This window comes from Dermochelys coriacea, chromosome 13 (assembly GCF_009764565.3).
Source record: "Dermochelys coriacea isolate rDerCor1 chromosome 13, rDerCor1.pri.v4, whole genome shotgun sequence".
In the NCBI taxonomy this organism is placed as follows: Eukaryota; Metazoa; Chordata; order Testudines; family Dermochelyidae; genus Dermochelys; species Dermochelys coriacea.
The window spans coordinates 30,022,100-30,038,981 of NC_050080.1; the positions used below are offsets into that span (position 1 = coordinate 30,022,100).

A 16,882-nucleotide genomic window follows, 5' to 3' on the forward strand; every position below is an offset into this window, starting at 1 on the left:
CAAGTGTGTGTTTGTACAACCAAATCTCGAATGATGGGGATTCCATCATTTGTTCCTTGAAAGCCAGTTCCAGAGTTTAGCTACCCTTGTAGTTAGAAGGCTTTTCCTAATCTCACCTCAATGACCCTTGTTGCAGATTAAGCCCATTACTTCTTGGCCTACTTTCAGTGGACACAGAATAATTGCTCCCCATTCTCTTTTTGTAACAGCCCTTAACGTATTTGAAGACTGTCATCAGGTTCCCTATCAGCAGTCTTTTCCGAAGACTAAACGTCCAGCTTTTGTAACCTTTCTTCACAGGTCAGGCTTTCTAGACCTTTTATCATTTTTGTTGCTTTCTTCTGGATACTCTCTCCAATTTGTCCACATCTTTCCTAAAGCCCACAGAATTGGGCACAGTACTCTAGCTGATGCCTCACCAGTGCCATATAGACAGGACAGTTACCTCCCATATCTTGCATACAACACTCCTGTTAATGCACCCCAGTATGATATTGCCTCATTTTGCAACTGCATCACTTTGTTGACTCATATTCAGTTTGTGATCCAGCAGTACTACCTATTTTGTAGATGTGCATTTGATTTTTTTTTTCCCTTCCTAAATGTAGTACTTTGCATTTACTGTAGAATTTCATCTTGTTTTGAGACCAATCCTCCAATTTATCAAGGTCGTTTTGAATTCTAATCCTGTGCTCCAAAGTGCTTGCAACCTCTCCCAGTTTGATGTAATCTGAAAATTTTATAAGCATACTCTCTACTCCATTATCCAAGTCATTAGTGAAAATATTGACTGTACCAGACCAAGGACTGACCCCCATGGAACTCCACTAGATACACCATCCCAGTTTCACAGAAAAGCATTTATAATTACTCTGAGTACAATCTTTCAACCATTTGTGAACCCAATTTACAATAATTTCATCTAGACCATGTTTTGCTAGTTTGCTTATGAGTGTGTCATGGGGGACTGTATCAAAAGCCTTTATAAACTCAAGATATCATATCTTCTGCTTCCCACCATCCATGAGGCCAGTAACTCTGTCAAAGAGGAAGTTAGAGTGGTCCGGCATGGTTTGTTTTTGACAAATCCATGATGGCTTTTCCTTATAACTGTATTATTCTGTGCTTACAAGTTGATTGTTTAATAAGCTGTTCCATTGTCTTTCCAGGTATTGAACTTAGGCTGACTGGTCTGTAGTTCCCTAGGCCCTCTATTTTCCCCTTTTTAAAGATAGGTACTATGTTTGTCCTTCCCCAGCCCTCTGGGACCTCACCCGTCGTCCATGTGTTCTCTCAAAGATAATGGCTAATGGTTCCATGATTGCTTCAGCCAGTTCCTTAAGTACTCTAGGATGAGTTTCATCAGGCCCTGCTGGCTTGAATACATCTAATTTATTGAAATATTCTTTAACCCATTCTTTCTCTATTTTTTGCTTGCATTCCTTCCCTCTTTTTATGTTTGTTTTAAAGATGTTATGTAAGCTCTGAAGTATTGTGATGTAAACGCATATACACTCCCTTCACTATGGGAATATATAGATTATAAAATCAGAAGAAACCATTCTGATCATCTTAGTTTGACCACTTGTATAACACAGGAGGTGAACTACTCTTCCAAAAACGTAGCTTCTGAAGATACATAGAAGCAACTATCTCTTGATCCTACTTAGGATTTTGGCAAAAACTTTTTAAAAATCCTGCAAATATACAAAAACAAAATTAAGTGCAAGTCTTGCACACAGAACTGTCTCTGTGCAGTGTGCTATCTCGGTATATGTGCACAATTTTGGCTTAGTGTAAAGTGGAGAAAGCTTGCTACTATAAAAGAGAACTCTGTGAAATGTGTACTCCATTTCTGAGAACTCTTGATCTTGGATAATCTCTGTGATCGTCAGAATAAGGGCTGCAACTTCCTCTTCTGGGCAATGTGAGTGTCTCTCTGACTCTGGCTGCATGCCTCCCAGCACTCATGCATGTTTAACCGGTTCACAAAAATGAAGTATGGGGACAGCATGACTTGTACCTCCTTAAGTCAAGCCACCATGATGGATCTAACTTTAAATCCTAGCCTGTTTTTATTTAAAGTGTGTCAATTTTGTGATCTAAATAATTCCAAATTGTGGCTTCCATTGCATCCCAAACATGTTAGATTTTTATCTCTGTCCTTCAACATTATACTTACAGAATGGCCTACCTCTAACCCCCAATGGAGATAGTTAGAGGAGAATTAGGCCAAAGCTGACCATTTTTGAAAATCACACCTCCTAATTCATGATTTCCTCTGTACAAAGAAGAGAACAAGGGTAGAAGAAGTAACGTAGTGTCATTAGGAATTTCACATTTGTAATCCATTAGTTTTGTGTATGAAATGCTGTTTGGCTTGTTATCAGAAGGTGAGCTATTTAAAAAAAATATTTGAGGTAAGGATCCTAACACTGTCCTAATCTAAACCTCAGTGGTGCATTTTTACCATAGTGAGAAAAACATTTTGCAGCTATCTTGGAATTGCTTATTTCAGTCCCATGACACATCTTCATTTTTGCTAGGAATATCTTCAAGCAAATGTGCTGGTCATACATTTGCAGTACTGCAGTATTGGTATTACATAAAGCAGTAACCAATCCTTTTCCTATGGGGACTACCTCAGGCTCATGTCTCTGATCTCTCATTTAGAATCTTCAGATGAAAGTGGATTAGCCAACACCTCAACAAGAACTCAGCTTCCGCAGTCCATGAAGATCATGCATGAGATCATGTACAAGCTGGAGGTGTTGTATGTTCTCTGTGTATTGCTGATGGGGAGACAGAGGAATCAGGTGAGTCTACCTAAATGTTCATGTGTGCATAGAATAGTCATTGTCTCTTTAAATCCAATCATTCAGTTTAGCCTACCTGAACCCACCATCATAGATTCATAGATACTAAGATTAGAAGGGACCATTCTGATCATCTAATCCGACCTCCTGCACAGCGCAGGCCACAGAATCTCACCCACCCACTCCTATGAAAAACCTCACCCATGTCTGAGCTATTGAAGTCCTTAAATCATGGTTCAAAGACTTCAAGGAGCAGAGAAGCCTCCCTCAAGTCAACCATGCCCCATGCTACAGAGGAAGACGAAAAACCTCCAGGGCCTCTCCAATCTGCCCTGGAGGAAAATTCCTTCCCGACCCCAAATATGGCAATCAGCTAAACCCTGAGCATTTGGGCAAGATTCACCAGCCAGATACTACAGAAAATTCTTTCCTGGGTAACTCAGATCCCACCCCATCTAACATCCCATCACAGGCCATTGGGCCTATTTACTATGAATATTTAAAGATCAGTTAATTGCCAAAATCCATGTTATGCCATCATACCATCTCCTCCATAAACTTAGAGTCTAATCTTAAAGCCAGATAGGTCTTTTGCCCCCACTGCTTCCCTTGGAAGGCTATTCCAAAACTTCACTCCTCTGATGATTAGAAACCTTCGTCTAATTTCAAGTCTAAACTTCCCGATGACAAGTTTATATCCATTTGTTCTTATGTCCACATTGGTACTGAGCTTAAATAATTCTCTCCCTCTCCGGTATTTATCCCTCTGATATATTTATAGAGAGCAATCATATCTCCCCTCAACCTTCTTTTGGTTAGGCTAAACAAGCCAAGCTCCTTGAGTCTCCTTTCATAAGACAGGTTTTCCATTCCTCGGATCATCCTAGTAGCCCTTTTCAAACTGGAACAGGTACAGAGTTCATCCTTCTTAAACATGGGAGACCAGAACTGCACACAGTATTCCAGGTGAGGTCTCACCCAGTGCCTTGTATAACAGTACTAAAACCTCCTTATCTCTACTGGAAATACCTTGCCTGATGCATACCAAGACTGCATTAGCTTTTTTCACAGCCATATCACATTGGGGGCTCATAGTCATCCTATGATCAACCAATACTCCAAGGTCCTTCTCCTCCTCCGTTACTTCTAATTGATGCATCCCTGGCTTATAACTAAAATTTTTGTTGTTAATCCCTAAATGCATGACCTTAACTTCTCACTATTCAATTTCATCCTATTACTGTTACTCCAGTTTACAAGGTCATCCAGATCTTCCTGTATGATATCCTAGTCTCTCTAAATTGGCAATACCTCCCAGCTTTGTATCATCCGCAAACTTTATTAGCACATTCCCACTTTTTGTGCCGAGGTCAGTAATAAAAAGATTGGTCCCAAAACTGATCCCTGAGGAGCTCCACTGGTAACCTCCCTCCAGCCTGACTGTTCACCTTTCAGCATGACCTGCTGTAGTCTCCCTGTTAACCATTTCCTTATCCACCTTTCAATTTTTCATATTGATCCCCATCTTTTCCAATTTAACTAATAATTTCCCATGTGGCACGGTATCAAACGCCTTACTGAAATCTAGGTAAATTAGATCCACTGTGTTTCCTTTGTCTAAAAAAATCTGTTACTTTTTCAGAGGAGGAGATCAGGTTGGTTTGGCACGATCTACCTTTTGTAAAACCATGTTGTATTTTGTCCCATTTACCATTGACCTCAATGTCCTTGACTTTCTCCTTCAAAATATTTTCCAAGACCTTGCATACTACAGATGTCAAACTAACAAGCCTGTAGTTACCCGGATCACTTTTTTTTTCCCTTTCTTAAAAATAGGAACTATGTTAGCAATTCTCCAATTGTACGGTACAACCCCTGAGTTTACAGTTTCATTAAAAATTCTTGCTAATGGGCTTGCAATTTCATGTGCCAATTCCTTTAATATTCTTGGATGAAGATTATCTGGGCCCCCTGATTTAGTCCCATTAAGCTGTTTGAGTTTCGCGTCTACCTCGGATATGGTAATATCTACCTCCATATCCTCATTTCCATTTGTCATGCCCTAAGATCCTCATTAGCCTTATTAAAGACTGAGGCAAAGTATTTGTTTAGATATTGGGCCATGCCTAGATTATCCTTAACCTCCACTCCATTCTCAGTGTTTAACGGTCCCACTTCTTCTTTCTTTTTCTTCTTATTTATATGGCTATAGAACCTTTTATTATTGGTTTTAATTCCCTTTGCAAGGTCCAACTCTATTTGACTTTTAGCCTGTCTCACTTTATCCCTACATGTTCTGACCTCAATAAGGTAGCTTTCCTTGCTGATCCCTCCCATCTTCCACTCCCTGTATGCTTTCTGCTTTTTCTTAATCACCTCTCTGAGATGCTTGCTCATCCAGCTTGGTCTACAATTCCTGCCTATGAATTTTTTCCCCTTTCTTGGGTTGCAGGCTTCCGATAGCTTCTGCAGCTTTGATTTAAAGTAATCCCAGGCCTCCTCTGCCTTTAGATCCATAAATTCTTCAGTCCAACCCACTTCCCTAACTAATTTCCTTAATTTTTGAAAGTCAGCCCTTTTGAAATCAAAAACCCTAGTTGCAGATTTATTTTTGTTTATCCTTCTGTTCAGTTTGAACTGAATTAGCTCATGATCACTTGAACCAAGATTGTCCCCTACAACCATTTCTTCTGAGGTCCTCACTACTCACCAAAACCAAATCTAAAATGGCATCCCCTCTAGTCGGTTCAGCAACTACTTGATGAAGGAATCTATCCGCTATTGCATCTAGGAAAATCTGAGCCCTATTATTACTAGCACTCGTCCTCCAGTCTATATCTGGGAAGTTAGTCTTCCATGATCACGCAGTTTCCATTAGAATTTACTTGATTAAAAACATTAAAGAGGGCTCTATCCATATCCAAATTGGATCCCGGCAGTCTATGGCACACCCCAAGCACTATCCCAGGGGAGGCTCTAGTAGTTTTCTTCCCCAGTGTAATTTTTGCCCAGACGGACTTTGTCTTATCCATTCTATCACTTCTTATTTCTTTACATTCTAGCTCATCATTGATATACAATGCTACTCCACCACCTTTACCTTTTATTTCTGTCTTTCCTAAACAGCACATACCCTTCAATACCCATAGTCCAATCATGACTACTATTCCACCATCTTTCTGTTATCCCTATAATATCTGGTTTCACTTCCTGCACCAGTAGCTGTAGTTCCTCCATTTTGTTACCTAGGCTCCTCGCATTGGTGTACAAACACCTTATTTTTGCTGTTTGGCCTCTCTCCCATTCTGTGGCCGATTAGGCACAGTCATTCTACAGCCAGTATGACCTATTAGACTGGTATCCACACTGCCCTTCTTCCTTATGTCCATTCTCCTACCCATGGCTGTATCCTTTCTTACTTCGTTTTCTTCCCTCTCAATGCTAAAATCTGGCGTGGAGATTACCTGGGTATCTCTCAACTATCTCCCAAATTCCTAGTTTAAAGCTCTCTTAATCAGTTGTGCCAGCCTCCATCCTAGAAGTCTATTTCCTTCCCTACTCAGATGAAGTCCATCCCGAGAGAACTGTCCTCTGTCCGTGAATGCCTCCCAGTGGCCATACATCCCAATGTCCTCCTTATAGCACCACTGCCTAAGCCATCTGTTGATAGTCATAATCTTGTCACACCTTTGTTACCCTTCTCTAGGATCAGGCAGAATCCCACTAAAGATCACCTGAGCCTTAATTTCCTTAAGCTTCTTCCCCAGCCTAGCATAGTCTCCCTTAATACTTTCCAGCGAGAATCTAGCCGTATCATTTGTTCCCACATGAAGGATAATTAAGGGATTATTTCCTGCTCCCTTTAGGATCCTTTTCAACTTCAGGTCTACATCCCGTATCTTAGCACCTGGAAGACAGCACACCCTTCTATTCTCTGGATCAGCTCTGGTTACAGGCCTGTCTATCCTTCTCAGTAGAGTCCCTGATCACATAGACCTGCCTTTTCCTGGTGACGATGCTATTCTCCAGTCTCTCCCCTGTTCCCTCTGGCTGCAAGTTCTTTCCATTCCTATTCTCCCTTGTAATCCTCTTCAACCCATCCTGTATCTTCCTGGGGCTCATATTTGGTGTAGTCTCCATTGACTCTTCCCCTTTTCCTATAGGACTAGCTGCTCTTCTCTTCTTCCTTGCCCTTCCACCTTCAGTGACCACCTGCTGAGCCCCTTCTTCATTTTCCAACTCTACAGACCTGTTCTTGAGCTCTATTTCTCCTTCATTAGCCCGTCTTTTCCTCTGCCTGGTTCTTTTAGTCACACGCTTCCACTGACCACTTTCCTCACCCAGCAGTCTCCCCTCAGAATTCCTCAGTCCTGCTTCCATCTGCAAGTCTGAGCTTTTCCGTTCAGATACCTCATGTCTTTGCTCCATAATCTGTTCAAACCGCCTTCTAAATTAAGACTTTACACCTGCATCTTCAAACCTCGGATCTTTTCCTCCATCAGCTCTATCAGATGGCATTTCATGCAGACAAAACTCTTACCAGGTATCCCCTCCAGGATCATGTACATACCCCAGCTTCCACATCCAGTCATCTTCATTGTCTTCCACTGCATGGGTCACTCCCACTGCTGCCTCTATCTGTCATCGCCTTCCCACCTCAATCCTGTTAATCTTCTCCTTCAACAGAACTCCCACTGACACTCCCCTGTTTACAGCTCTGTTTGCTGGCTCCTGTGCCACTACAGCGGTCTGTGTTCTCCCTCTGCTGTTTCTGCCATGGTAACCACCGTGTAGATCAGCAGTTGCCAGGCTGAGGGGATTAAAGGTCATAGGTGTGTGACATCAGTCTTCCAATTTGGGCAACCAAAGATCTTGCTTCAGCAATTCCATGCAGAATTATGCTATTGTCTCAGGAGATTACAAAACTCTTTTTGGATCACTGATTTATGAGAAAAAAAGGTAAATAGGCATTTAATTTTTCAGCAAGGGAATATTCTAAAAAAACTAAATTCTCTGATACTGAAGCATCTCTCTAGATTCTCTTCCTGGTGACATTGTACACTGTTCAATTCTTCTCTGCAGTGCTAGCAGTGGCTCTGTGACCACATTTCACTGCCCCCTTGGGATGATCACACTCGAGTAGAGAAGTGGCGCTTTACTGCATTCCTTGACTTCCAATGCCCTATAATTATAACCGCACCCTCATGTAGTCACTTCACATATTTCTTTAGGTTGTCTTGCATGGATCTATTTACGTGGTGAAAGATGCTCTGCTGCTCTACCTGCTCCTTTCTTGGGGAGCCAAGCTGCACACGTTAAGAGGAAGTGTGATGGGGTTTAGCATAATGAGGAACTGGAAATGGGCATTAAACCATCTGCACAATCTTGAGCAGCAGTGGGAAGATGCCAAAGAGGATTTGTTCTGGCATTAAACTGAACTATATGCTATAGTTCAAATGGGGTCTCTAGGAGAGACAGTGAAATTAGAAGGCAGCCCTTATGGTTTATGGGTGTCGTAGGATATAAAGGTTAGCCCCGCTTGGTCTTACAGTTCAGCAGGCTAATGTTAAGAAGGCAGGAAAGTATTTAGGGGTGTATTGGTTGGCAAAGGACACAAAGACACTGGGTATGGCAATCTGATTCTTGTTAAAACGGTGAACACTGGTGGAGACAAAAGGAAAGCTGCACATTCTGCATTTTCACATGCAGCTTTTATACATTTTATAGTTCACCCTGCTGCAGTTATATCATACTGGCCACTGTGAGGGGCTAATGCTTCCAAAGTAGTTTCTGCAGACAGGTATTTTCAACTGTCTCTGGAAATGATTGGGAGAGTCCCTTGTTCTGTGCAGGAGGCTCTTGGCTTGTGGGAGCATGTCAAGGCGGAGGTGGGGGTAGGTAAAAGACTGATTGAAATGTTGGGACAGAGTGCAAATACAATGCTGGGAGGACTTTCTGCGACTGCTGAGTTAGACTTCATGTGTGGTTCCAGAAAACTGATGCAGAAACAGGATCCTGCATTCCCTGTTAGGGAAATGTCCTGATTTACTGAGAGATCATTTTAAAATGTGACTGCAGGCCGTCCGTGGATTTCAGTACTATGACTGCTAAACAAAATGCCAGCTATGGAAATGATTGATCCAAATAAAATTAAGAAACCTGATGCCCGGGTTAATCTGAACAGCTGAACTATTTGAGGAAAGATGGGCCAAATGAGAGACTGATTTAAAAAAAAAAAAATAAAATATTTCTACTTCCTGTAACTCATAACCTATGCTGTCTCAACTCTCCTGTATTTGTAATACAGCCCTTGCCCTGTATACCTGTCAACCTCTCTTTTAATACTTAGGTACTTTCCTAATATCCAACCTAGACCTCCCCCACTGCAGCTTGAGACCATTGCTTCTTGTTCGGTCATCTGCCACCACTGAGAACAGCCTAGCTCCTTCCTCTTTGGAACCCCCTCTTCAGGTAGTCAAAGGCTGCTATCAAATCCCCCCCTCACTCTTCTCTTCTGCAGACTAAATAAGCCCAGTTCCCTTAGCCTCTCCTCGTAAGCCATGTGCCCCAGCCCCCTAATCATTTTTGTTGCCCTCCACTGGACTCTCTCCAGTTTGTCCACATCCCTTCTGTAGTGGGGGGACCAAAACTGGATGCAATACTCCAGGTGTGGCCTCACCAGAGCCAAATACTCACAAGACTGTCCTAGTCAAGCTTGTGAGTAGAATTCTGACTTGCACCTCATCTCCAGGGGCATTGCTCATTTTAGTCCCAAAGCTCCCTACGTTTCACACACACTTGGCCTTCTCTCTCCCTCTCCAAATCACTTACATCAGAAATGGAGAATTCTGAATCTGAGGTGTTAATTGAAGTCCTTTACACAGAAGGAAGAAATCCAACAGCATAAGTTTCTTGCATAACTGACTGACTGTCCCTCATTCTGGTTTTATCACATGGCATCCCACATCTGGGCCTTGGCAGGCAGAGGCATGCTTAAGAGATGATCTGCATTTTTTTTTTTTTTTTAAATAAAGAGACGGGGTGGAGTGTGGGAAGCATCAGGAAAAACATACTGGTTTGCTGACTAACATTTGTGCTGCTTGTGCGTTGCAGGTCAGTTCCCTGCTAGTGCTGCAGGACAACATTCTCCACAGCACCTAGTATCACATGCTAGGATACTTGGAAAATGCCACGGGCGTTATTTTCATTCCTGCCTGCAAGGAGCCACCCTAGAATTAGTGGCCGGACCTAGGATCAGCAGAAAAGACACTAGGGAACTGACACTAAAATGTTATAGGAAGAATTTCAGAATACATAAATAGTTGGGTGTCCCTTTACCTTCAGTGTGCTAAATTTCCTCTTTCAGAGTATGCTGTTACCCCTAGCTCATTCTTCAGAGGAACCTCCATAAATTCAAGCATCAGTTTAGGTTGTCTCCAAAGAAACTGGATCAAATGTTTCTGTTCGGTAGACGTGGACAGAATTAATTCTTGAAGGAGACTGAAGTCATCCCCCTTGGGATTCACCACTTCTTGTGTGTGGAGGAAAACCCACATTGTTCAGTAAAGCATTTCAGCGTCTCTGCTAACGAGATGATGTAGCCATGCCTATCTGTGTTCTAAACTGCCTTTTTTCCCCCTTTATGAAGGTACCAGACACCGTTTAACATTTCTTTTCTTGTCCAGGTTCACAAAATGATAGCAGAATTCAAATTGATTCCTGGCCTTAATAACCTGTTTGACAAACTGATCTGGAGGAAGCATTCTGCATCAGCCCTTGTTCTGCATGGGCATAATCAAAATTGTGACTGTAGTCCAGTGAGTACCCTAATTTCACATTTTGCATGGTAATTTAGATGCTACAGTTATAGTACATTTCTCTCCCCCCCTCCCCGAATTGTTGTAGTCCATTGATTTGAGAGCCTTGATATCAGATACGAGGCATTGCTTTATACCTGGAAACATGGAGGTAAACTTAGCATTTATTTATTTTAAATAAACTTAGCTTTGTTACACTGCGCACATCCCGTCACCCTTTTCATTCTCTTCTGTTCTGGGGAGCTCATGATGAAGTTCCTTCCTTCCTTTACTCCAATTGCTTGTCACGCTCAGGATGTTGTGAATACTTTTTCAGTCTTGAAAGACATCCAACTACAGCCTAGTCTGAGATACCTATTTCTTCTTTGCTTATCATTAATGATGATACTGTAATATGTAGAATACATATTTTAGAGGGTTTTTTCACCTTTTTTTTTTTTGTAGGACATTACTTTAAAGATACAGTTTTTGAGGCTTCTTCAAAGTTTTAGTGATCATCATGAGTAAGTATGGAAAAAATAAGCTTACAGTAAATTGTATTTAGTGGTGTCTCTTGTTCCCTTTTAACTAAATTATTGAGCACCCCAAATGTATTTAAATGCCTTGCCCCAAGCTATTGTATTTAAATGTCCCACTGCTGATATAAAAAGGCTTTTTGGTAAATGAGAAATCGTGTGAAAGTAGGTTTCATGAGTAGTAGATGGCTCTCCTCCCTCAGAGTGAGTACTGAGCCAGTGCAGTAGTGTGTCGCAGGGGTTTTGCTGCAGGTCTTTTTAGATAGCAAAATCAAGGTCTAGGCAACTTGTGATCATTAAGGATCCCATGGAACTCTTCACAAGTGAGGATTTAGTCCTGATACAGTTCCCCAAGCCTGAGTTTTGTTTTATTCATCCTAAATTTCTTCCTGTAGCTTAAATTGATAGTGTTTTCAGGATGATATATAATGAAAAGTTCTATCTCAGGTGCTGTGTATGCAGTTTTTCCTTCCAAAAGGTGGATGACGGTGGTCTCAATATACTAGTACTTGCTTCTTGGATGTCAAAAATTGAGTGTCTTTCTAAGAGTATGTCTACACTGCAATTAGACAACATGACTGGCTCATGCCAGCTGACTCAGTCTTGCAGGCCTTCGGCTAAGGGGCTATTTAATTGCTGTGTGGACATTCAAGCTTGGGTTGGAGCCTGAGCTCTGGGACCCTCCCCCTAAAAGGATACTAGAGCCCAGGCTGCAGCCAGAACCTGAACATCTAAACTGCAATTAAACTAGCCCGTGAACCCAAGTCAGCTGGCATGGGCAGCCACGGGTTTTTAATTGCAGTGTAGACATATGCAGTGTAGATGTATGGGGGAGCACCCCCAGCCCTCTGCCCTGACCCCTGCACCCCCCATGTCCCCACTCCCACCCTGAGCACCAAACGGGAGCTCCTGCACATGCGCGCATGCACCCATTCCCACTTGCACCCCTCGCATTAAATGGGAGCTGCCCAGGTAAGCATTCCACACCCAAACCTCCTGCCCCAACCCTCAACCCCCTCCCTCATTTTAGCTCCTGGCCAGACCCTGCATCCCAACCCCCAGCCCTGTTCTCAGCACACTCCCACCCTCATTTCAGTGCAGAGAGAGGAAGAGAATAGCTAAAACCAGGGAGAAGGTAGGTACCTACTCTATGTGTACAGGAACAGGACTTGGGGCCGGCCCACTCAGCCCACTGCCATTCTGGGGTTCTGGCTGCCAGTCCCTTGCCAGCTGGGGTCCCAGCCGCAAGCCCCGCTCAGCCCGCTGTCAGCCTAGGTGAACGGAACCCCGGGCCGGCAATGGGCTGAGTGGGCCAGCAGCATAAGATCAGCATTTTAATTTAATTTTAAATGAAGCTTCATAAACATTTTGAAAACCTTGTTTACATACGACAATAGTTTAGTTATATAATATATAGACTTGGAGAGAGAGAGACCTTCTAAAAAACGTTAAAATGTATTATTGGCACGCAAAACCTTAAATTAAAGTGAATAAATGAAGACTCAGCACACCACTTCTAAAAGGTTGCAGACCCCTGTTATAGACTAACCGATGTATTGGAGCATAAGCTTTCGTGGGTGAATACCCACTTCGTCAGATGCATGTAGTGGGGCAAATTAAGAAGTGTTCTGTCACACTTGTCTTTATCTGATAATTTGTTAATTACATTCTTACACCTTTTCAGCAAACATCCCACTGCATGAAAAATGTCAGTCTGTAATTTGCAAAAAGAAAAGCAGTACTTGTGGCACCTTAGAGACTAACAAATTTATTAGAGCATAAGCTTTCGTGAGCTACAGCTCACTTCATCGGATGCATTTGGTGGAAAAAACAGAGGAGAGATTTATATACACACACACACACACAGAGAGAACATGAAACAATGGGTTTATCATACACACTGTAAGGAGAGTGATCACTTAAGATAAGCCATCACCAGCAGCGGGGGGCGGAAAGGAGGAAAACCTTTCATGGTGACAAGCGAGGTAGGCTAATAACATGGCTGCTACTCTGAAACCAGTCTGTAATTTGTAATCTCCTGAAAATAGGGACTGGGAAAGGAAGTACTGCCTGGTGTAGAGCTCTAATAAGAACTAATGCGAAGTGCTTTCTGACAAGGATAAATAAAATGTTCACTTCTAGACACAGACGGTGCAGGTAATTCCCATTTCAAGGAACAATCTAAATTACACCTATAGCACTGGATTCTGACTGGTTTGTAATGTTTCAGGGAAAAAAATGCAAGGATAGAAAATACCAAAACTATCCTAAGAGCATGCACACATTGCTCAGAATGAGAAAACATGCATCTCATGTCGAAAGGTCAAAATGGGGTAGGTGGAGGGAACCCAGATGCTGTTCTTTTGCACTCTCAGAAGTTTCTGGACTAGACAGTAAATAATGCTCCTACACCAATTCTTATGCTGTAAAAGTGTCACGTTTACCTTGAGAGATCTCGTGCCATGAAAGCTGGGACCTAGAACTGTATCTCAGCCTATCAAAAACTTTCCCTCTGCAGCCACTATTAGCCCAGCAACAACTCCCAGATGGTACAGTAAATCTCCTCGGATGCTGTCTGTATTAAAGCAATCGCTATAAAAACCTCAAGCATGGTTGAAACAAAAATTATAAAGTTAAACATCTAAAAGTTGAACATCTTTATATCATGAATATTGGAATCCACTGAAACTGAATGGAAAGTATGGAATCTAAAACAGAAATGCTTAAGAAAATGGATTATTAAAATTAATAGTAAAGTAAAAATCTCTATTAAGGCATGTAAAATGACCGATAAACTTGAGTCAGCTGAAAACAAGAGGAAAAGCAAGAGACTGAAGAGTGCTTGAACTCAGCTGGTACAGGGAGAGAGGACTTGGCTAAATCCCTGAGTTACTGGCTAAGGATTCAGAGAATTCCCTTTTTAATAGTAAGAGATGTTAGAATTCCATTGCAGAAACCTGTTGACCTGGAAGGAAACAGATACCATATGGCAACTCCAGCTGATACTAATCAGCAGGGTAAGGTGTTAAAAGTAATAAGGCATCTGAGAAACAATTTATATTTTGTCTTGGTCCAGCATCTTAAAGTAGGGGAGAAGTGCTGGCAGATGCTAAACAATACTTTGAGAGAGATCTCAATCATTACTATAGCCGGTGAAAGGAAACCTTTTGTAGTCTTGGAAGTCACCTTGACTAACTGGTGGCTGGAATTGGTGTGGCCTAGAAAATAGATAGATAGTCCTGATAATGAAGGCCAGGAGGCTATGTTTATAGTTAAAAAATCATTGTTGGCCACTTGCAACTAAACCAGACTAAAATTATGATTTACAGCAAAAGTAAGTATGTTGCATTTGAAAGAATAGTTCTTGTAAGGCGTTTCAAAAAAAAAAAAAATTCTTTCACAGTGAATATTGTAGAATAGAGTATATAAATGATTTTTGCTCTCTCGAAAATGGCGAATGGGCAATTCAAGTTAGTTTGAATGACATTGCAAAAACACTTTCTCTTTTACATAGTTACTTGGCTAAATATTTTATTGTGTGAGTTCTTTACATTGCTATACCCATCCCTGTTTTTCTAGTTTGTTTCCTGACCTTTTTTGGTGCTTTCCAGGAATAGGGTGGGAACGTTGTCAAGTAAATTGTAACTAAGTACTGGAAAAGCTGAGTGCTTTATACAAATTTATGTTAATCTTCATATTATTGGGCAAGTATTGATAGGCAGCATAGAGACTCTTTGAGGGATTCTTGGAAGGCTGTGCTATCTGAATTTTCTGAAATCTGTTAAGCTGCCATTTATATTTTTGAAAGTTAATGTCATTGCTATTTAATCTGTTGGAAGCTATTATCTTAGATGAAATACTTCTATTTTGTAAGAGCTGAAAGGCTATCCTTGTATCTTTTTCTCTAATTTGCTTTTGGATGGTTATGGTATAATAAAAAAGACGAGCGTAAGAAGCCTCGCGCTGCTTTTTTAATGATTAGTGACGGACTGAATTTCAGGAGGACTGGCAATGTGATAGCATGTACTCTTAGGTAGGGCAACAGCCCGTTAGTGGGCTGCACAAATAAATGTCTGTTCCCATCTTTCCAATTTCACAAATAACTTAGCCACACTGTCTTGTTTGGCTTGGAGTTGCTGGTTGCAGATGTAGTATGTATAACTAGCAACATTACGTAAATCATGAATTAAGGAGACAAATGGATGTGCCCAGCCTTATTTTTCCTTTTCTCTCTCAATGATTTTTTTTTTTTTTTTTCAGGAACAAGTATCTTCTGTTAAACAGCCAAGAACTTAATGAACTGAGTGCAATCTCCCTCAAAGCCAACATCCCTGAAGTAGATGCAGTTGTCAACACAGACAGGTAGGGAGGAAGCTATAGGTTTTGTAGCCTGCTATTTCAAGCTTTCTTAAACTCTGAAAGTTTGGTAAGTGCTTACACTAGAGTTTTTATTTTCTCTGCTCTGTTTGAAATCCTTCATGAAGCCTCGTTCCCTTAACTTCAGCAATAAGTTGCGCTAGCAAAACCACTAGGAAATTATGGAAATGCAAAGAGATGCATTTTTCATATATCACATGTGAAAGAAACTAGGTGAAATTGCCACATCGGTATCAAATAGTGTTGCTCTATAAGGCCATTGCATTGCCAGGTGGAGAGCCAGATCTTTCAAAGGAAGAAATAGCTACCCCTGTTTTCATAATAATGACTAGCTGACATCTTAAAATGCACTTTATACTCTTAAAAAGAGGCTGTGACAATGGCATTATGGAGTTTGACGTTTTGTGTCCATGATCTCTGTTATATGCTTTTCTAACTGCCAGCCTCACAAACTGGATGTTGTAAAGCAAGCTGGAATCTTTCTAGCTCATGAATAGTCACCAGTAATATTTTGCAGTTGGGATTTAGGCCTGGTCTACATGTACACATTACACCAATTTAACTAAACTGGTTTCTAAATCAGTTTAGATGAGAATACCTGCAAAAGGGGTTCGATTTAAGAGTGGCTAATAACCAAATTAAGCTAAATTGACACAACACATGTAAACCCATTTGAGTGGCCCCACAAATGTGTTCTCTGATACTGATCTAGTTACCTCAGTATGACTTCTGAAGACAAGTGCTTGGTAAACAGTTCTCTTTATGTACTACACACAAGAATCCAGCTCATTCCCTCTGCAGGGCTTGGAAGAGAGAGCCAACAAATGTATTTAGGTCACTAAACCCTACAGCTAATGTTTCAGACCAGGAAGCTGGTGTGAGTGGGAAGGTGCCATTGGCTTTGAAAAGGAATCTCTGGCACACGATAGGATTTCCCAATTCTTAAATGTTGCCAGCTTCCTCGTTATCTGCCTTGCTGTGAGAAACCACCAGCGATGTTGACCAAATCGTCTCTTCCTGAGCACTGCTGTCGTTCTGGTCCTGCTTCAGCTATTCAGAGAGAGATACTGCCCTGTGCTGTACGTGTGCTAGAAGGAGGAAGGGTGAGGCCACAGGGAACTCTTCCCTGTAATCTGCAGAGCAACCTTCCCTATTTTCTGATGGCACTAGTAAGGGGAGCTAGCTATCCCAAAAACCAGTGCCCTCCTTTGTGAAAAGCTCTGTTCTGCAGACTCCAGGCTGCATCCAGCATCTCAGCTGGCCAGTACACAAGCAGTGACCAGCATGGACCAACTGAGCAGGCATGTGGCCTATCTTTGTGAACAATAGAAAAGTGAATCCCCACCCTAAACTATCT

At 41.6% G+C, this 16,882-nt stretch overlaps 1 protein-coding gene across 4 annotated transcripts in view; it reads left to right on the forward strand.

The window, feature by feature from the left end:
• Window positions 1-16,882, forward strand: part of LOC119841766 (transient receptor potential cation channel subfamily C member 4 associated protein) — a 75,637-nt gene that overhangs the window by 42,395 nt on the left and 16,360 nt on the right. For all 4 annotated transcript variants that reach the window (XM_043495529.1, XM_038369354.2, XM_038369356.2 and 1 more), the window contains 4 exons: window positions 2,674-2,816; window positions 10,502-10,633; window positions 11,078-11,136; window positions 15,409-15,510. In XM_043495529.1, the coding sequence (XP_043351464.1) occupies window positions 2,674-2,816; window positions 10,502-10,633; window positions 11,078-11,136; window positions 15,409-15,510 (436 nt within the window). The remainder of the gene's footprint in view (window positions 1-2,673; window positions 2,817-10,501; window positions 10,634-11,077; window positions 11,137-15,408; window positions 15,511-16,882) is intronic.